The 21,047-nt window shown below is 49.1% G+C and overlaps 1 protein-coding gene across 1 annotated transcript in view; it reads right to left on the bottom strand.

Moving 5' to 3' along the window:
- Window positions 1-1,533: 1,533 nt before the first annotated feature.
- The window catches only part of LOC140392596 (probable pleckstrin homology domain-containing family N member 1), a 63,985-nt gene continuing 44,471 nt past the window's right edge, over window positions 1,534-21,047 (bottom strand). The window contains exons 9-12 of the mRNA XM_072477997.1: window positions 9,444-9,530; window positions 7,322-7,397; window positions 5,724-5,800; window positions 1,534-5,241 (exon numbers count right to left, since the gene is read on the bottom strand). Coding sequence (XP_072334098.1) covers window positions 5,158-5,241; window positions 5,724-5,800; window positions 7,322-7,397; window positions 9,444-9,530 — 324 coding nt within the window. The 3' untranslated portion in view covers window positions 1,534-5,157. The remainder of the gene's footprint in view (window positions 5,242-5,723; window positions 5,801-7,321; window positions 7,398-9,443; window positions 9,531-21,047) is intronic.

Genomic DNA, 21,047 nt, shown 5'->3' with positions numbered 1-21,047 from the left:
CTCACTGCCTCAGATGGCAGTGGAAGTGGGATTGTTGAATATTTTTGAGGTAGAGATAGATAGATTTTTGTTAGGCATGGGAATTAAAGGCAGAACGTGGAGCACAAACTGATCAGCGATAAAGCTGAATAGCCTATTCCTGGTTTTATTTTGTACTCCTATCTTGTATGTTTGTACTTACATGCATGAGAGAGCAGGTGGGTCTTGATTTCATGTCTCATCTGTCGATGGCACTTTCAACAGTATTACACTCCCTTAGTACTGCACGGAAGTGTCAGCCTAGATTATGTGCTTGAGGAGCAGGGCCCCAACAAACAATCATCTTACTCAGTGTGATACTACTGAGCCAAGCTTGAGAAGGATAAAAGAAAACTAAATTCGAAGTCAAAAGTTATGACAGGTGCGAAAAGAATGGCTGCGGGATTCCCCAGCGGCGGGATCCTCCCCTTTGCCGGCAGCGTTTCCCGACGGCGTGGGGTGGCCACACTGGGAAACCCCATTGGCCGGCTGCGGGAACGGAGAATCCCGCTGCCGACAGGGGGTGCGCCGCGCCGGAAAAAGGGACTGGCAGGACGGAGAATCCCACCCAGGATATTTTCCACAATTGGATTACAGCCAATAGTTATTAATAAGTGACTGATAAAAATGAGCAGGTGCCATCTCAGAAATATTCCAGGACTTAGCCCATATATATCTAGGTTGTCTCGCACAGAGGATGCAATACAACATACAAAAAGCATTTAAAATCATTTACAAGTTTGAAGTGTGAGACATCCGACCTGGGAAAGTTGATTTGCCGAATGTCCTGTGGCGATTCTGAAATTGTGACTGAGAAACAAAGTAATTTGCCAGTCTGTACGCATTAGATCAACTGTTTATGTATTCCCCCATTTCTAATCTTTCTGTATTCCTTCCTCTGCTGCTCGAAGCATGGATCTGCGTCCGACATGGTTTCCGCTGTATTGGCAGCATGCTTAGCCTAGTAACCGTTTATCAGGCCTCAGCCGATGACAGTGCGTTGCATCAACCATCACAGCTGAAAGGTGAACCTGACATCCACACACGTACTCCATTCAGCAGTGTTCAACAGGAAGAAGCTCGGGCTAAAATTCTGGCTGACCTTTTCTCACCCAAGCCTGAGAGCACAGGTCTTAAGACTGGTGATTGGGTCTCTGTTGTCCAAAATGACTCACACATTTATCAACTCAGACTACCCACCCATACCTTTCACTTCTTATTCCTCCCTTTAACGATTCTTGTCCTGGTTAGATTACAGGTAATACATTTTTACTGAGCAAAAAGCAAATGTGATAAATACTCAAGACCTTTCATCCAGCCTAAGCTTGAATCATATAACCTCGCTGTACAGAAGGATGCCATTTATCTATGTCTGTGATGGCACTTTGAAAGAGCTGCCCAATCATAGAATTATAGAATTTTCAGTGCAGAAGGAGGCCATTCGGCCCATCGAGTCTGCACCGGCTCTTGGAAAGAGCACCCTACCCAAGGTCCACACCTCCACCCTATCCCCATAACCCAGTAACCCCACCCAACACTAAGTGCAATTTTGGACACTATGGGCAATTTAGCATAGCCAATCCACCTAACCCGCACATCTTTGGACTGTGGGAGGAAACCGGAGCACCCGGAGGAAACCCACGCACACATGGGGAGAATGTGCAGACTCCGCACAGACAGTGACCCAAGCCGGGAATCGAACCGGGGACCCTGGAGCTGTGAAGCAATTGTGCTATCCACAGTGCTACCATGCTGCCCTTGCCTGAGCTTTCCTCATCGCCCTGCAAGTTTTCCCTATCCAAGTATATATCCTATTTCCTTGTGGCTGTCACTATTGAATCTGCTTTCAGGCAGTGCATCCAGATCATAGCAACTCAAAACAAATAACAGATCTCCTCATCTCTCTGCTGGCTATTTTGTCAAATGCCTTAATTCTGTCTTCTGGTTACCGACCCTCCTTCCAGTGGAAATCATTTCTTCCTGTACACTTCATCAAAATCGCATTTAAATACAAAATCCTAAAAAAATATTTTCCAGCCCTGGAAACATTCATTCAAAACACATCTCTGAAAGAGTAAGGGGATGGATGAAGGTGGAGGCGGAATGGGTGAGGGTGGAGGAGAGTTCCTGCAACTAGACCCATCCCCTCCAACCAAATACTCAAGAAGCTCAGTGTTAGTGACCACGCTCCAAACATGGTATCAAATGAGACAGCACTTCGGCCAAACCGGAATATCTGCGAGAGCCCCCATCTGTAACAACCGCAGATTCACGCCCGCAACAATGGACGCCACCTTCAATAGGTGGAGACAGGATGAGGGGACATTGACAATTAACGACAGGTACACAGATGACAAGATAGCGACCCTGGAGGAGCTCACAGAAAAGTTCCAACTGCACAAAGGGAACGAGATGAGGTACATACAGGTTTGGAACTTCCTCCGCAGGGGAATGACGGCATACCCCCAGATACCGAGACACTCACTGGTTGAGGAATTAGGGAAGGGGAACAGTGGGGCCCTGTACGGGCGACTGTTGGAGGAGGTTCGATTCCCCCCTGGACGAGACGAAGGAGGAATGGGAGGAGGAACAGGGCATTGAAGTAGGTGGGGGGAGGACATAGGGCGAGCTCCACCTCTGCATGTGCAGGGCTGAGCCTGTTGCAGCTAACGGTGGTACACACAGCATACCTAACCAGAACCCAAATGAACAGGTTCTTCCCGAGGTGGAGGACAAATGTGAATGGTGCCAGGGAGGCCCGGCCAACCACGCCCACATGTTCTGGGCTTGCCCCAGACTGGTGGGGTTGTGAACAACCTTTCCCGAGGCAACATCCAATGTTGTGGGGGTGAGGGTGGGGACAAGCCCAAATATGGCAGTCTTCGGGATATCAGACCTGCCAGAACCCTTTATGGGAAGGGGGGCCGACGCCCAAGCCTGTGCTTCCCTAATCGCCCACCGAAGAATCCTGCTCGGCTACCAATCAGCAGCACTACCCAAACCTGCAGACTGGCTGGCCGACCTGTCGGGATTTCTCCAACTGGAGAAGATAAAATTCACCACCCGCGGGTCAGAGGAGGGCTGCCACAAGACGCAGAGGCCATTTACCAACTTGTTCCAAGATCTGTCCGTAGCCAACAGCCAATAGAGCAGAGGAGAGGGGAGGGGGGAAAGGGGGAGTGGGAAAAAGGCACATTAGAGACACTGAACACAAAAGAAGGGTGAGGGGGTCGGGGGAAGGGGGGGAGAACAAAGGCCCGGAGAAAAAGACTAGCCACAGGCACGACAGCAGGGGACAAGGCACGAGGGCAAGCAGAGAGCCAGGGGGAGCAGCAACACATTGGGCAACCCTCGCTCGGGCCAGCGCCAGGAAGGGTAGCCAAGGCAAAACAACCATATGGGACCCACGCCCACAGACGAGGGGGAATAAGTAGTTGTAAATATGTACAGTGATCCCTGCTTGTCTGTATGTCCTCTCATTGTTCTTTAGTCTATATTTGCTGTGTAACGTCAGTCTTTCCTTAATCGCCTTCTCAAACAATGTGGCTATGAAACCTGTAGACTAATCGTACAAACTGAAATAGGTAACATAAAAGTTGTGAAAACCAATAAAAACATCTAATAAAAACCACATCTATAAATGACAGCGCGGATCTAAAAGAAAAATTAGAAAAAAGGCAAAATTACAATATCTCACAGTCGTTATTAATAAAGATTCATATCATGTGTCCTTATAAAGTATGAACCTTTAGCCCATACATTATTCTACAGACATTGTCAATGAATAAATCTTCATGAAAAGTGAAGCAGTACCTAAGAGGCAGCAAATCTCGGGCTGTAATTAATATGAAATAGTTTTCCTTTGAATGCTGAAGTAAGTTTCTTGTTCTGAAAGTTGCAATGGAAGATTAAAGAACGTCGCCACCTGGATCTTTAAGGAATGGTAGAGTATGAAGAATCATCATCAACTCATGGTTTGATTTGCTGATTTTATAAAAGTTATGTATTTTATTTAAACGGTAAGAAGCTGGTGACGTGGTCGGTGAATGATTAGCTGGAAGCTGATGCTGAATCACTGCTGAATGACTGTCGACTGATCCATTGTTCAGCTTCATCACATTGCTGAGCTCATTCTCGCCTCCAATTGCAATGTTGTTAGCCGTGCTAACTAAAGAAAAGAAAAGCAGACCGAGGACATTAATGGAACTTGAATCACTGTTCATTCATGTGTTTGGTTGGGTCAAATGCTGGAAATCCCTGATAAAGTTCACAATAAATGCTGGCCTTCATTGCGATGCTCATATTCCAAACCAATTTAATAATTAAAAGAGTTTTTAACTCCTAGCTTGTCCGACAGAGGTGACTCACCCTGGCCTATAGTTCCATGGGTGCCAGTTTGTGAGTTGTATCTCGTGGAAGTGTTCTTTCTCCGTTTGTGAGGGTGGAATTTAACAATGGAACATGGCCCCCAAGTTCGACTCCACCTTCACCCAACATTTACGCAGATCCCAGATAACAAGGAATAGCAGCTTAGCAGTAGCAGCTCAGAGGTGCCGAGGACATGCTTCCCGATTGCAATCGTAGGTGCGATCAGGTACCCCATGAGGATTGCACCTAACACCCTCCTGGTCTTTATGATAGAGAGTGTACTTAGCTGGGCCACCTGAGATCTTTGTTTCCTAATTTCAAGTGGCATTCTGATGTCTGGTGGCCAGAGTTTTCTAACTAATTGTAGATCTAATATTCTGCCAAAAGAGTGCTAAGTTAAGACATTGCGACTATGATCTTCCACACACCAAGTTGAGGATTTCGGCTGCGAGACTGTCAAGTGTTAGACGGAGGAAGGAATGGTGGGGTGAAGATGAGGTCAGTTTCGGAGTGGAGTCAGCCGAGGTCAGCAGACAGGTTGCCTGTCCATCTCCATTTGGCTTGCGATGCATTGGGAGGTTAACAATGACTACCTTAGAGAAGCAAGACGCTGGTTACTCACTAACTGAGTTAGCTCGTAACAAAGTGACCGTTTCAAATCCAGTGGAGATGGTCGGGCAGTGCACCAGTGCCTTCAGCATCATCGTCCTGAAGCCTTCACAGGTCATGATGAAGTAGAGCTTCAATTTGTGAATCTATGCAATGACTACCTTAATAACGACAGCTCTTTGTCTTCTTGGGTGGCTTCGGTGGAAGCTGCCCGTGGGATGGCAGAGTGTTCGTGTTACAGTCCGGCTGACAGAGAAAAACAAAAGATTAATAAAATACCGTGAATGATGGGAGTTACAAACAGTTTGCAATACCAATGGGGGTTTATTAAGATTTAACATTGAAGGGTATTTGACAGGATCAATATACCAGTTAAAACCCAGATTATTTGTATGAATGGATGTTTGTGGTTAATCTTTAGTTTGATCATTGATAACAAAGTCAATATTAAGATTGCATGTTTCCTCTCTGCATGCTTTCCTGCTATGTACTGCACCAGGCAATCCAACACATACAAGTACAGAAATCTGTGTCACGTTACATGGACTTGGAAATTAAATTGTGCAACAAACACTTGAGAGTGTGCGCGTACTCCTTTATCCACTGACTAACTTTAATTTAAGCTGTCCAAGTTAAACGATGTGAGCACAGACTAATTAAACCACCGAATGATATCCTGCACAGTTGGAATTTTCCATTTTCGCAGAAGTTGAATATTTTTACCATACCTTTTGGAGGTGGAAAAACCACTTTTTATATTCGCCTGGCTTTGCGCAAGAAACCTTCACAGGCTCCATCATATTGCCTTAAAGATAAGAAGTTACATTTGTGACAAAACAACAATAACCGATATTTCAATAGTGCTTTAATACAGTGAAGCATCCCAAGGTGCTACACAGAGAATTATTTAAACAAGGTTCTGATACCCAGCCACATAAAGAGCTATTTGGGGTTGGAGAGAGAGTTAGGGAGGTAGACAGTGGGGTCGTGGTAATGTCACTGGACTACACATCCAGAGGATCAGTCTAATACTCTGGATGTCATGGGTTCAAATGCCACCATGGTGGAATGTAAAATTCAATTAATAAATCTGGAATTAGTAGTCAGAGTGATGGTGGCCATGGGAACGATCATTGATTTTTGTCAAAACCCACCTGGGTCACTAATGCCTCTGGAGGGAAGGAAATCTGCCATCCTTACCTGGTCTGGCCTACATGTGACTCCAGACCCACAGCAATGGGGCTGGCTCTTAACTGCCCTCTAAATTGGCAGAGAAAGCTGTTCAGTTCAAGGGCAAGTAGAGATGGGCATCAAATGCTGGCATTGTCAGCAATGCCAACACCCCCATGTAAGAATAAAACAAAAACTTGGCTGCTATTGATGGAGTGATGAAAACAAGGGGTGCACAAGAATTGGAGGAGAGCAACGACTCGGATATTCTAAGGTGTCATCCTATTCTTTAGTCAACTGAGTTCTACTTTAGTTTAGCTTTTTGTCAAATAAGTCCCAGTGTCGCCCACCTACCGCCCAGCCCTGATTTGCTTATCCAGGAGGGCAGGATGATTAAGCCTGGCCAACTCAATGAATGCTGCTAATATCGTTCAACTGAACTGCCTCGGGGTTAGCTCGGAGCTTTCCAGGAGATAGGTAGAAAAACTGTTGGCCAAGCTTGTGGTTTGCTAGTGGATAGATCTTCAGACCAACAAAACTGAGCTGGGTGTTATTGTACCAGGAGGGGCTGGACAGGCGCCGGAATGTGGCGACTAGGGGCTTTTCACAGTAACTTCATTTGAAGCCTACTTGTGACAATAAGCGATTTCTTCTTCTTCATAACCAAAGCAAGGTCAGCGCAGAGGGCCGTCATTGTCTAATTGGCAGCCCTTTTGTTTCCACTGCTTGGATTGTGGACTCGCATATTTGGGCTAGGTTAACTAGGTTTGACATGCCACGGAATGTGGATCTGATTCAGAAGATTTCTCCTCAGTCAGCCTCAGTGAGTAAATTAATTTTTTCCAACAATTCTGGGTAGGAGCACTGGTTGTTATGAGAAGGTACTGAGGCCAATTGTAGAGCTTCATATGCTGCTCCAGCTAAGTAGGCAAGTTAATTCAGAGAGAATCCGTAAGGCTCCGAAAATGACGAGATAGAGCAGTTACCCACCAAGCTCCCAGACACAAAAATCTCAGGATTTACATTGCAGTTTCATTGTGACTTGTCTGAATGAGGTTAGAGATTTCCATCAGATACAATCACATCAACAAATGATGGGAGAACTGTATTAACGGAAGGGGTAAGAACAGAATGTGCAGGTAATGAAATGACTCACCTGTAATTTCAAACTCAAGGTGTCCTACACGAGCTGATCTTTCCAACGCTCTGATACTTTGAGTAGGAAGCCTGCCCTGTGTGGGAGAAAATAATGATTCAAGATCCGTTTTTCTTCGCTTCTATCACCAAAGAATTTTATTGCGATCATTAGGTTTTGATCACAATAATCAATCTGATTTCAGTGTTCTGAAACAATAGTTTTGGAAGGGGCAACAATTGGAGTCCATACCGAGTGGTGGAAAAAAACAAAACGTACTTTATTTAACACGTTAACTATTATGTACAGCTCCAGTAGTTTCCCACTAGGTCCTCCCTAGTCAGTGCCTGACTGGCCGACTCTATTTATATGATGGCACATGAACCGTGTTAAGGGTCCCCTGCCCCCTTATTGGGGGAGCTCATATTCTGATCGTCCCTAACCCGTGAGGGTTATAACAATTAAGAATCTAGCCATGCCATCAATGTGCTTGAAGAGTAGGCAACAGCTTTCAGTAAAACAAAGCTGGATTTCAAAACAAAATCCCCCCCCCAAATAAATCTTCAGCATGGTAGGGATCTGGAGATTCATACTTGCTCATCCATTGCGCTTTTTAAAATGTGTTTATAGTTTTATCACGGCAACATTACTCTCCCATTTTACCCAATTTTCTCCCCTTTTAGACATTTTCTCTCCCGAATGTGCCAATTTCTGCTAGAATTTCACTCAACATGACGTTAGGAAGGGAACCTGAGACTTTGGCCCAGGGAGAGTGAAGGAACTGAGATATAGTTCGATGTCAGGCTGGTCAGTGACTTGGAGGGGAATTTAGAGGTGGTCGTGTATTGCCATATGGTTCCATGTTAGAATGGTGAGCGTCTTGGAGGGGAATTTCCAGGAGGTGGTGTTCCCATGTGTCTGCTGCCCTTGTCCTTCTGAGCAGCAGAGCTTTGTGGGTTGGAAGGTGCTGTCGAAGGAGCCTTGGTGAGTTGCGGCAGTTGCTGCCACTGTGACGGGCGTGAGGCAAGAGACCTTTAGGGTGGGGGATGGGGTGCCAATCAAGCAGACTGCTTTGATTGGGACGTAAAGCTGGGCCTTTAACCTACATCAGTAAACCATCCACCAAGCTTATCTGAGTCATCTGAATTCTTTTGAGAAAAAAGTACAAATCTATTTTCGAAAGGGTTCTTGCTGTGGTAAGGGCAGTGGGGGATGGCAATCATTCAGAGCCAATAATTCTGCACAAACATCAGCCAGGAAAGGTTATCACTGTGAACTAGATACAAAGCCAGATTTCACAGAACAATCTGCTTCAAGGAAAATAAAGAAAGACATTGCACTTATACCTCCCTTTTCATGAGTGTCAAAGCGCAGGTGAAGGTTTTTGCCGGCAGGAGCGTCAATGGGCCAAAGGGCCTTGTGTTGCACTGTAAAACTACATCAAGGGGGAAGTACAAATGTTATGGAGGTGGAGGTTTGTGGTGTTTGTTTTGAATAGGATGAGGGGTTCGAAGTCGAGCTCTGGGTTGAACAGATCAAGGTTTCACATCGGCACGGTAGCATAGTGGTTAGCACAGTTGCTTCACAACTCCCGGGTCCCAGGTTCGATTCCCGGCTTGGGTCACTGTCTGTGCGGAGTCTGCATCTTCTCCCCGTGTCTGCGTGGATTTCCTCTGGGTGCTCAGGTTTCCTCCCACAATCCAAAGATGTGCAGGTTAGGTGGATTGGCCATGCTAAATTGCCCTTGGTGTCGAAAAAGGTTAGATGGGGTTGCTGGGATAGGGTGGGTGTGGGCTTGGGTGGGATGCTCTTTCCAAGGGCCGGTGCAGACTCGACGGACCGAGTGGCCTCCTTCTGTAGATTCTATGATCACTTGGGTTCAGGCCAGAAATGGGACTGAGCTACTGGTAACTCTATGGACGCTCTTAAAGATGAAGGAATCTTTGCGCTGTTGGAGCATGGTAGCGGAAACATCAATGTTGGGGAAAGAAGGCGAGTGATTTCAGAGGGTGTTTGTCATGCTGAATAGGAGCTAAGGATCATCCTTGTCCTGTAAGATGAACCTGAAATATTTCCTCTGCGTCGTGCACTTTCATCTCTGTGTGAGTTTAAAAGTGGGAGCTGACATAAATGAAACACTTACTTCATATTGAACAATGGTGTTCTGCTCATCAATGGATAGCATAATAAGATCGTCAGGAAATAAAATCATGATCCTTTCTTCAAATATCTGTATAATTATTTTTAAGAAGTTAAAAGAAGTGGAGAAATGATGCTGAAATTAACAAGAAATGGCAAATAATTAATGATCATTATTGGGAGGGCTACAAGAGAAGTGGTGCGGAGAGGTGTCAAGGAGACAATTGTCCACAGGGTCTCGTTACACATCCATGGGCAGCTGTTTCCACATGGTGTTGTTTAAGCTGAGGAACAGAGAGCTGACAGTCTTTTCCAGAATAGGACTTCTGCGTCTCTTTGCGCTCCTTTTTCCACAATGAAGTTTAACCCAAATGCCCACAAAACGCAAAACGTTCAAAATCGCACAACCAATCAAATCCAAAACCAGAGTGGGTTAAAACTTGGGCAAACGCGAGCAGAACCAAATCAATTACCGCGTGAAATTATCATGGTGGGAGAAACAGGCATCTTCCATTGAGTGGCGGCGATCCACCACCAGAACGCCAGTAAAGGCCCAAATGGAGACCCACCAGGAAAGTCCCAAAAAAGCATTTACAATTGTGCCTCTCACACCCGTCGGACATCGCAATGCACTTTACGATCAAGTAAATATTTTTAATGTGTAGCCATAGTTGCAATGCAGGAAAACACAGACATCAATATTCATGCACAGCAAGCTCCCACATAGAGCAACGTAATAATGCCCAGATAACCTGTATTGAGGGATAGATATTGTCCAGGACACTGGGGAGAGCTCCCCTCCACCTTTTATTAATTCCAAGGATGCGGGTGTCACTGGCATTGCCAGCATTTATTGCCCATTCCTGGGCAGCACGGTAGCACAGTGGTGTTGCTAACTTTTGGTTGGTTCAATTGGCTCTGTTTTATAACATTTGCTCTAGAGTCGCCAGGTATCTTTATGATACCGCCACGAGGTTCAAGTTCAAGTAATGAGCAATAACTCAACACACCAATTAGTAAGATTCAAATCAAAACACATTTATTATACACAGTAAATCGCTACTCATGCATAAACTCTACTTTCTAGGCTATTCCTATAACTAAAAGTCCTATACTTAGCTTTGGACTGGCCCACCAGGTCAGGGGAACAAATAGCCTTTCGTTCAGGTCCTGAGTCTGCAGGATTCAAAAGCTGGTATGGACTGGTAGCTAGGAGTGCCTATCTCGTAGCGAGCGTTGACTTGGGACTTACTTGTTTGGAGGCAACAAGACAGGTCACTGTCAAGGGTTGGTTCAAGTTGCTGAGTGACCCTGCCAAAGAAGGACGATTTGAACTTGGGGGCTTTACTTTATAGTCTCCAGGGGCTTCCCGCCCTTCGGGGTGGAACCCATACCTGGTTCCAAGTGATTGGACTACTTTCCGAACACTTGGATCGATTTCTCCAATGCTGGAGCGGTTCCCTGATCGCTGGGCGGTCCCTAAGTGTCCGTTGGCCTTCCTTTGTCTTGGCTCCAGCTGGCGCCGAGGAGTCTGGCTTGGCTTTATTTACCTTAACTGTTGCCATTGTGCCTGGGAATCGCACATTACTATGTAGATGGCTGCTACATTACTATGCAGATGGCTGCTGGTTTCAGTGCTGTCTGGTTGTTTTGCAGGTTCCAATATACATGAGTTCTGTATTTGCTAGTCTTTGCCTGTGTTGGCTGAATTTCCTTTCAGCCTTTGCGGTTCTCCATTTTAAGTCGGGAAGTGGCCAACTCAGGTGGCTACACTGGGTAGCACTGTTGCTTCACAACTCCAGGGTCCCAGATTCGAGTCCCGGCTTGGGTCACTGTCTGTGTGGAGTCTGCACGTTCTCCCCGTGTCTGCGTGGGTTTCCTCCGGGTGCTCCGGTTTCCTCGCACAAGTCCCGAAAGACATGCTGTTAGGTAATTTGGATATTCTGAATTCTCCCTCTGTGAACCCAAACAGGCGCAGGAGTGTGGCGACTAGGGGCTTTTCACAGTAACTTCATTGCAGTGACAATAAAGATTACTAAAAAGATTACTAATTGCCTTTGAGAGGGTGGTGGTAAGGTGTCTTCCTGAACTGCTCAAGTCCAGGTGGTGTAGGTACACCCACAGTGCTATTAGGGAGGGAGTTCCATGATGTTGAGCAAGTGCCAGTGAAGAAACGGCGATATATTTCCAAGTCAGGATGATGTGTGGTCGGGGGGGAATCAGTTGCTGGTGTTCCCATGTACCTGTTGCCCTTGTCCTTTCAGATGGTAGTGGTCGTGGGTTTGGAAGATGCTGTCGAAGGAGCCTTGACGAGTTCCTAAAGTGCATCTTGTAGATGCACTGCACCTTGTAGCCTTCTTCAAAATAGTGCTGTGGGATCTTTCACATTAACCTAAGGGGACCGACAAAGGTCTGAGTCTTAACATCTCACCTGAAAGAGTGTGGGCGGGATTCTCTGTCCTGTCGGACACGTCTTCTGGCACGGCGCACCCCCGCCGGCAGCGAGATCCGCCGTCCCGGCAGCCGGCCCATGGGGTTTTCCATTGTGGCCAACCCCCCTATCGCCGCCGTCGGGAAATTTGTGGGCGTGAGTGCGCTGCCGGTGATGCGGAGGATCCTGCCGAAGGAGAATCCCGCTGAGTGCCTCCAACAGCGCTCAGTACTGCACTGTAGGATCATTCTTCATTTCTATATTCCAGTGTGGAATCTGAACCCAGAAACGACTGATTCAGAAGGCAGAGTGCTACCAACTGAGCCATTGCTGACACGTGTAAGAAAGAAAGCTCCCCCAATAGTTTAATGGATAAATGAGCTCTAAAGAACAAGAGGTTTGTGTTGCGTCATGGAGGAGGGAGAATGTCAGCTTGGAGTTCAACCCTTGATCACACTCTCGCGATGCCCGCTGGAAGGTGCATGAGTTAATATGAGGTGAGGATGGATCATAATTGGCTGGCATTTCTCCACAGTCCATACTCGCCCATGAATAATGACCCCAGATCAATCACAATTAGGTTGTTGGGATCTGGGGAACTGTACTCCAACAAGAGCCAATACCATCAGGAGGGGAGCCAAATGGAAAGGAAAGAACTGAGGGGCAGGAACCTCCAAAGGAAAGGTGTAGAGAGTGCGTGGAAGTAGCTGAGAGTCGAAAGTGCATGACAGAGCAAAAAATAAGGAAGAATCAGAGAACAAAGAAAGGGAAGAATGAGACAGATATTTCTGGAAGGCTGACCAATGGAAGAGACAGAGATGCGTGCGATCTGAAAAATGCTACATGCCTTGGGACATGGCTTTAGTGGTGTACAATCCACAACTGTTTTGGAGTTCCCCAAGCGGTAGACAGAGTGGAGACTAAACCCATCTTTAGAAAGGGACAGGGAGATAGGAATCTGAGATATCGCTGGCTACTCTCACATGGGCAAATCCAGAATTAAGTTGACCGCCAGCTTGAACAAGTTGCTTGGCTGTCTTTACTGTTGGGTATGGCACAGAATTGGTCAAATAAAAAGGATTCAAAAATGTGTCGAGGAACATCAAAAACCCAGCTTAAAAAGCAGGGAGGTCATGATGGAGGTAGAACAAAGAACAAAGAAAAGTACAGCACAGGAACAGGCCCTTCAGCCCTCCAAGCCTGCGCCGATCATGCTGCCCATCTAAACTAAAATCTTCTACACTTCCGGGGTCCATATCCCTCTATACCCATTCTATTCATGTATTTGTAAAGATGCCGCTTAAACGTCACTATCATCCCTTATACTACCTCCGGCAGCGAGTTCCAGGCACCCACTACCCTCTGTGTAAAAAACCTGCCTCGTACATCTCCTCTAAACCTTGCCCCTCGCACCTTAAACCTATGCCCCCTAGTAATTGACCCCTCTACCCTGGGAAAACGTTTCTGACTATCCATTCTGTCTATGCCTCTCATAATTTTGTAGACCTCTATCAGGTCGCCCCTCAACCTCTTTCATTCCAGTGAGAACAAACAAAGTTTATTCAACCTCTCCTCATAGCTAAAGCCCTCCATACCAGGCAACATCCTGGTAAATCTCTTTCACACCCTCTCTAAAGCCTCCACATCCTTCTGGTAGTGTGGCGACCAGAATTGAGTTGTATAGAACTTTGGTGAGGCCACAGCTGGAGTACTGTGTGCAATTCTCGTCACCACATTATAGGAAGGATGTGATTGCACTGGAGGGGGTGCAGAGGCGATTCACCAGGATGTTGCCTGGGATGGAACATTTAAATTATGAAGAGAGGTTGGATAGGCTTGGGTTGTTTTTTCTGGAGCAGGGAAGACAGAGGGGCGACCTGATCAAGGTGTACAAGATTACGAGGGGCGTGGACAGGGTGAATAGGGAGCAGCTGTTCCCCTTAGCTGAAGGGTCAGTTACGAGGGGAACACAAATTCAAGATCTGGGGCAGGAGGTTTAGGGGGCATTTGAGGAAAAATCTTTTTACCCAGAGAATGGTGAGGGTCTGGAATGCACTACCTGGGGCGGGGGGGGGGGGGGGGGGGGGGGGGGGGGGGAGGCGGGGGGGGGGGGCAGAGGTGGGTTGCCTCACATCCTTCAAAAAGTACCTGAGCACTTGGCACGCCATAACATTCAAGGCTATGGCCAAGTGCTGGTAAATGGGATTAGGTAGGCAGGTCGGGTGTTTTTCGTGCGTAGGTGCAGACTCGATGGGCCGAAGGGCCTCTTCAGTGCTGCATTATTCTGTGATTCTGCGTAATTCTGTGAAATTATGCTGCAATTACCATACACGCATTTATCACAATCGTCTTAGATAGACACGGTGAAAATATTTTCATTGTAACTGTGAATAGGCATATTTACAGTTAACCTTTAATGTCATAGTCTGTGCGGTGGCCAGTACTTCCCCTACGAAGTGCGCAAAGTCAAAAATCCACATGTTCAATAGTGAGATAAACACAGTGCTAATATTTAGTTCAAACTGGCAGAAGCTGACATATAAGACGCTGGCCCACCTGTTTCACGTCAAACTACCAGGCTTGTCGTACTCCTAACTTGACAAGGGGGTGCATTTCCCACTCTAAGCCCAGAGGTTAGCAATTCTGCAGAGAGTAACTCACCTCCTGACTCTCCAAAGCCTGGCTACCATTTACAAGGCACAAGTCAGGAGTGTAATGGAATATTCACCAGTTACCCAGAAAAATGAAGCTCCATCAACACTACCCGGGACAAAGCAGCCTGTTTCAACACCTCCAACATCCACTCCCTCCACCATCCTCTCACAGGGGAAGCAGGCTGTGCCAGCTACAAGGCACCCTGCAGGAACTCACCAAGGCTTCCGAGCGCCTTCAAAGCCAACAATTTCTACCATCTAGAAGGATAAGGGCAGCAGATGCTGCAGCACAGTGACATAGTGGTTAGCACTGCTGTCTCACAGGGGCAGGGATCCAGGTTCAATTCCAGCATTGGATAACTGTCTGTGTGGCATTTCTGCGTTCTCCCCGTGTCTGCGTGAGTTTCCTCCCACAGTCCAAAAATGTGCAGGTTAGGTGGATTGACCATGCTAAATTGCCACTTTGTGTCCAAAGATATAGGGTTACAGGGATAGGGTGGGGTAGAGGGCCAAGGAAGGGTGTTCTTTCAGAAGGGGCAGTGCAAACTCAATGGGCCAAATGGCCTCCTTTGCACTGTAGGGATTCAATGATTCTATGTATGATAACACCACCATCTGGAAGTTTCCCTCCAAGCTACACACCATCCTGGCTTGGAAATATATCGCCGTTCATTCACTGTCACTGTGTCAAAATCCTAGAACTCCCCCTTAAAAGTACAGTGGGTGTAACTACATCACATGGACTGCAGAGGTTCAAGAAGGCAGTTCATCACTTCCTTCTAAAGGGCAATGAAGAGTGGACAACAAATGATGGTCTGGCCAGCGATGCCCACATCCCGTGAAAGAATAAAAAAAGGCTGCTGTAAAATTCTGTCCATCATTACTGCACCAATCTTTAGACAATTAGCTCAAATCCAAGAAAAGACCGAAACCAACACCTTCAAAGCCAGAGCAAGAGAATAACACGTGCGAATGGAGGCCATGCAGCTTGTCTCAATGACACTTGATGCAAATGCCTTTTACTACAATCTCAATCTCGCAGGATGAGGATCAAGTGTAGCTTTAGTAGCTTCTCATGCCCAGCATGAACATTGCAGTTATTTAAAGGATGAAGACAATTTCTTGGATTGCTATCATGTCGTTAGGATTCACCTCCACTCAGAGGTAAGATATGCTTGTTCACAGATTCAAAATTGCTTGAGCTAGTTTATTTAACCGAACCCTGTTTATGTGTAAGCTTATAGTAATAATCTTTATTGATGTCACATGTAGGCTTATATTAACACTGCAATGAGGTTACTGTGAAAATCCCCTAGTCGCCACACTCCGCTGCCTGGTCGGGTACACAGAGGGAGAATTCAGAATGTCCAATTCACCTAACAAGCACGTCTTTCAGGATTTGTGGGTGGAAACCGGAGCGCCCGGAGGAAACCCACGCAGACACGGGAGAACGTGCAGACTCCGCACAGACAGTGAGCCAAGCCGGGAACCGAACCTGGGTCCCTGCCGCCCCAATTAGTATCACTCTTGACTCTGGGCATAAAGTTGATCATTTTAAACTTATCCATTCACCATGAAACTGATCTGATCAATTTGGCCACCTGATTTGCTACAAGCCTGATTGTAACTCTCCAATGAACTCGATGGGAAGTGAAAACGGGTTGGATGGAAAACCCAGAAAAAAACTATGTAAACGGTGTGGTAGTACCAGGTATTGCGGTACCTGAGAGGTGAATGACCATTGGTTAGACCCAGGAGTCTACCATTGGCTAATGTACGTAGCACCGCCCTGCGAGGTGGAGTATAAGAACCAGTGCCGTCCCAGCAGCCTTCACTTTCTGTATCGAAGCTTCTGGGGTCGAGCTCTAGCTGATTAAAGCCTCAGTTATGAATCACCTTCGGCTTGAGCGTAATTGATAGTGCATCAATTTAATCAGCTATTACTTCAGTGGAAGGATGGATCTCCGCATCAAGCCGGAGTGCCTTCAGCTCAGCCCCCACGCGGACAACTCTGCTGCTATTTTTAAACATTGGCTGGCGTGCTTTAAGAACTACCTCGACACGGCCGCCGGCACCCCCACGGAAGAGCAGAAGATGCATCTCCTACGCTCACGGGTCAGCCCTGGGATCTACCCTCTTTTCGAGGAGGCGGCGAACTATGCTGCCGCGATCGAACTACTCGAAGGACATTATATTCGCCCTGTGAACCAGGTCTACGCTCGTCACCTGCTGGCGACTAGGAGGCAAAGCCCCGAGGAGACACTGGAAGACTTCTACCGGGCGCTGCTGGTGCTGGGCCGAAACTGTGGCTGCCCGCCAGTTTCGGGGAACGAGCACACGGAACTCTTGATTAGGGATGCTTTCGTGGCAGGTATGACCGCCCCCGATATCCGCCGCAGGCTCATAGAAATGGACACTCTGGGACTTACAGAGGCACGGGCCCTGGCAAGGTCCATGGACGTTGCCTACAAAAACGCGCTGGCCTTTGCACCCGATCGCGCGGTGGCCCCCTGGGCTGCGTGGCACCCCGTAGCGGCAGCCCCTCAGACCTTTCCCCTGACCCCGCAAGCCTGCGCAGCGAGACGGCCTGCTAACGCTGTCGGACACCGCTGTTTCTTCTGCGGGCAGGCGAATCATCCCCGCCCACGCTGCCCGGCCCACACCGCCACCTGCAAGGGGTGCGGCAAAAAGGGCCACTATGTGGGGGTCTGCCAGGCCCGCGCCGTGGCCACGGTCTCCAGCGACTATCGGCAACCCCCCTTCCAGGCCCCGATCGCCCAGCGCTCACCGCCACCCCCCTATCCTAGGGCCACGTGCGAAGCACGGGCGCCGCCATTTTGTCCCTCGCCGCAGCCATCTTCTTCATCCCCGGACTCCATGTGCGACCCATGGGTGACGCCATCTTGGATGGGGCCCCAGGTCCCCAGCACAGCCGGCTACACGCTGCCCGACCAGAACTCTCAATTACTCCAGCTGGCCTCGGTGACTCTGGACCAGAGTCGGCCCCGGACGCTTGCAACAGCGACAACGACGATCTCCGTCAACGGCCATGAGACGTCGTGCTTGATTGACTCGGGGAGCACGGAGAGCTTTGTTCACCCCGACACGGTAAGGCGCTGTTCTCTTGTCACCCATCCCGTAAATCAAAGGATCTCCCTGGTCTCCAGGTCACACTCGGTGGAGATAAAGGGGTTCTGCCTAGCGAACCTCACTGTCCAAGGCATGGAATTCAACAATTTCCACCTGTACGTCCTGCCGCACCTCTGCGTAGCCACCCTCCTTGGGCTGGATTTCCAGTGCCATCTGCAAAGCCTGACTTTTAAATTCGGCGGCCCTATACCCCCCCCTTACTGTTTGCGGCCTCGCGACCCTTAAGGTCGACCCGCCTTCCCTGTTTGCGAACCTCACCCCGGATTGCAAACCCGTCACCACCAGGAGCAGACGGTACAGTGCCCAGGACCGGACCTTTATCAGGTCGGATGTCCAAAGGCTGCTGAGGGAAGGGGTCATCGAAGCGAGCAACAGTCCCTGGAGAGCTCAAGTAGTGGTGGTAAAGACCGGGGAGAAGCATAGGATGGTCGTTGACTACAGCCAGACCATCAACAGGTTTATGCAGCTGGATGCGTACCCTCTCCCCCGCATAGCCGACCTGGTAAACAGGATTGCACAATACAAGGTTTTCTCCACGGTGGAGCTCAAGTCTGCCTACCACCAGCTACCCCTCCGGAAGGGTGACCGCCAGTATACTGCGTTTGAAGCAGATGGGCGGCTCTATCACTTTTTAAGGGTTCCCTTCGGTGTCACGAACGGGGTCTCGGTCTTCCAGCGAGAGATAGACCGAATGGTTGACCGGTACGGCTTACGCGCAACGTTCCCGTATCTGGATAACGTCACCATCTGCGGCCATGACCAGCAGGATCACGACACCAACCTCCGCAAATTTCCCCAGACCGCAAAAATCCTTAACCTGACTTACAATAAGGATTAATGCGTGTTTAGCACCGACCGTCTAGCCATCCTAGGCTACGTAGTGCAAAGTGGAGTCATAGGCCCCGGCCCTGAGTGCATGCGCCCCCTCATGGAGTTCCCCCTCCCTCACTGCCCCAAGGCCCTAAAGCGCTGCCTCGGGTTCTTCAGCTATTACGCACAGTGGGTCCCCAATTACGCAGACAAAGCACGACCCCTGATCCAGTCCACAACCTACCCCCTGTCGACGGAGGCCCGCCAGGCCTTCAGCCGCATCAAAGCAGACATTGCAAAAGCCACGATGCGCACTATCGATGAGTCCCTCCCCTTCCAGGTCGAGAGCGATGCGTCCGACGTAGCTCTGGCGGCCACCCTCAACCAAGCGGGCAGGCCAGTGGCTTTCTTCTCCCGCACCCTCCATGCTTCCGAAATTCGCCACTCCTCGGTCGAAAAGGAGGCCCAGGCCATAGTAGAAGCTATGCGACACTGGAGGCATTACCTGGCCGGCAGGAGATTCACTCTCCTCACGGACCAACGGTCGGTGGCCTTCATGGTCGATAATGCGCAGCAGGGCAAGATTAAGAACGACAAGATCTTGCGGTGGAGGATAGAACTCTCCACCTATAATTACGAGATCTTGTACCGTAAGGGGAAGCTAAACGAGCCGTCCGATGCCCAGTCCCGTGGCACATGTGCCAATGCACAAGGGGACCGCCTCCGATCCCTCCACGAGGACCTCTGCCACCCGGGGGTCACTCGTTTTTTTCCATTTTGTCAAGACCCGCAACCTGCCCTACTCCATCGAGGAGGTCAGGACCGTCACCAGGGACTGCCAAATCTGCGCGGAGTGCAAACCGCACTTCTACCGGCCAGAGAGGGCGCACCTGATAAAGGCTTCCCGTCCCTTTGAACGCCTCAGCATGGGTTTCAAAGGCCCAATCCCCTCCACAGACCGCAACACATACTTCCTCTACGTGATTGACGAGTACTCCCGGTTCCCATTAGCCATCCCCTGCCCAGACATGACCACAACCACCGTCATCAAGGCCCTCCAGGGTATCTTTACACTGTTCGGTTTCCCCGCGTACATGCACAGTGATAGGGGGTCCTCCTTCATGAGCGACGAACTGCGTCAATTCCTGCTCAGCAAGGGCATCGCCTCGAGCAGGACGACAAGTTACAACCCCCGGGGAAACGGGCAGGTAGAGAGGGAGAATGGAACGGTCTGGAAGACCGTCCTGCAGGCCCTACGGTCCAGGAATCTCCCAGTCTCCCGCTGGCAGGAAGTCCTCCCGGTGGCCCTCCACTCTATCCGGTCGCTGCTCTGTACATCCACAAATCAAACACCTCATTAGCGTCTCCTTGTTTTCCCCAGGAAGTCCTCCTCTGGGACCTCGCTCCCCGCTCCCAACCTGGCTAGCGACACTCGGACCCGCCCTGCTTCGGAAACATATGAGGGCGCACATGTCGGACCCGTTGGTCGAGAGGGTCCACCTGCTGCATGCCAACCCCCAGTACGCCTACATAGCGTTCCCTGACAGCCGCCAAGACACGGTCTCCCTTCGGGACCGGGCGCCCGCCGGAACCCCACGCGCACCCGAATCATTGCCCCCACCCCCACTCTCCCCACAGCACCTAACTGGAGGGTCAGTATTCCCGCCGCTCCTGCCTAGGCCCGAACACACACCGACACCCCCTACAGGCGCCTTCCCCCCCTGTCCACCTTTTGCCCCAACAGCGCCGCCTAGGGGTGACAAAGCTGACTGGGAGGACGACATCACGCTCCCGGAGTCGCAAACGCCGGGGCCCCCACCAGAATCGGACGACCCGGCCACCCGATCGACTGATTGCTGCATCATGAACACTGTTAATACCCTCGACAATCACGGTACTGCCATACCTGGTCATGCCATGCGAAAGGCAACTATTAACGCTGGCCATCACCCCGCCGGGCTCTTTTTTAACAGGGGGTGATTGTGGTAGTACCAGGTATTGCGGTACCTGAGAGGTGAATGACCATTGGTTAGACCCAGGAGTCTACCATTGGCTAATGTACGTAGCTCCGCCCTGCGAGGCGGAGTATAAGAATCAGTGCCGTCCCAGCAGCCTTCACTTTCTGTATCGAAGCTGCTGGGGTCGAGTTCTAGCTGATTAAAGCCTCAGTTATGAATCACCTTCGTCTTGAGCGTAATTGATAGTGCATCAAACGGGAAGTAAGAATATTGGTCTGAGCTGATCTTGATAACCTTAAAATAGAACACCAGTAAAAACTGGGAAATAAGAATACTGGTCCAAACTGTATTTTTTCCTTCGAGGTGTTTCTCAGTCATAAAATCAACACCTGGAGCACCTTCCCAGACAGGAGGTGTAAAACCTACCCCTTTAGCTCCCCCCTCCTCAGTCACCAAGGCCCCAAACGCTCCTTCCTGGTGAAGCAGCGATTTACACTTTTCGCTGCTCAAGCATACGGCCCCCTCTACATTGAGGAGTCCAAATGCAGGCAAGCTGACCTCTTTGCGCAACAGCTTGCTTCACTCTGCCAGCCTGACCATGACCT

The sequence above is a fragment of the Scyliorhinus torazame genome, chromosome 16, assembly GCF_047496885.1.
Source record: "Scyliorhinus torazame isolate Kashiwa2021f chromosome 16, sScyTor2.1, whole genome shotgun sequence".
NCBI lineage: Eukaryota > Metazoa > Chordata > Chondrichthyes > Carcharhiniformes > Scyliorhinidae > Scyliorhinus > Scyliorhinus torazame.
Note: the sequence above shows the minus strand (reverse complement) of the source record. Positions and strands in the feature narration are given on the sequence as shown.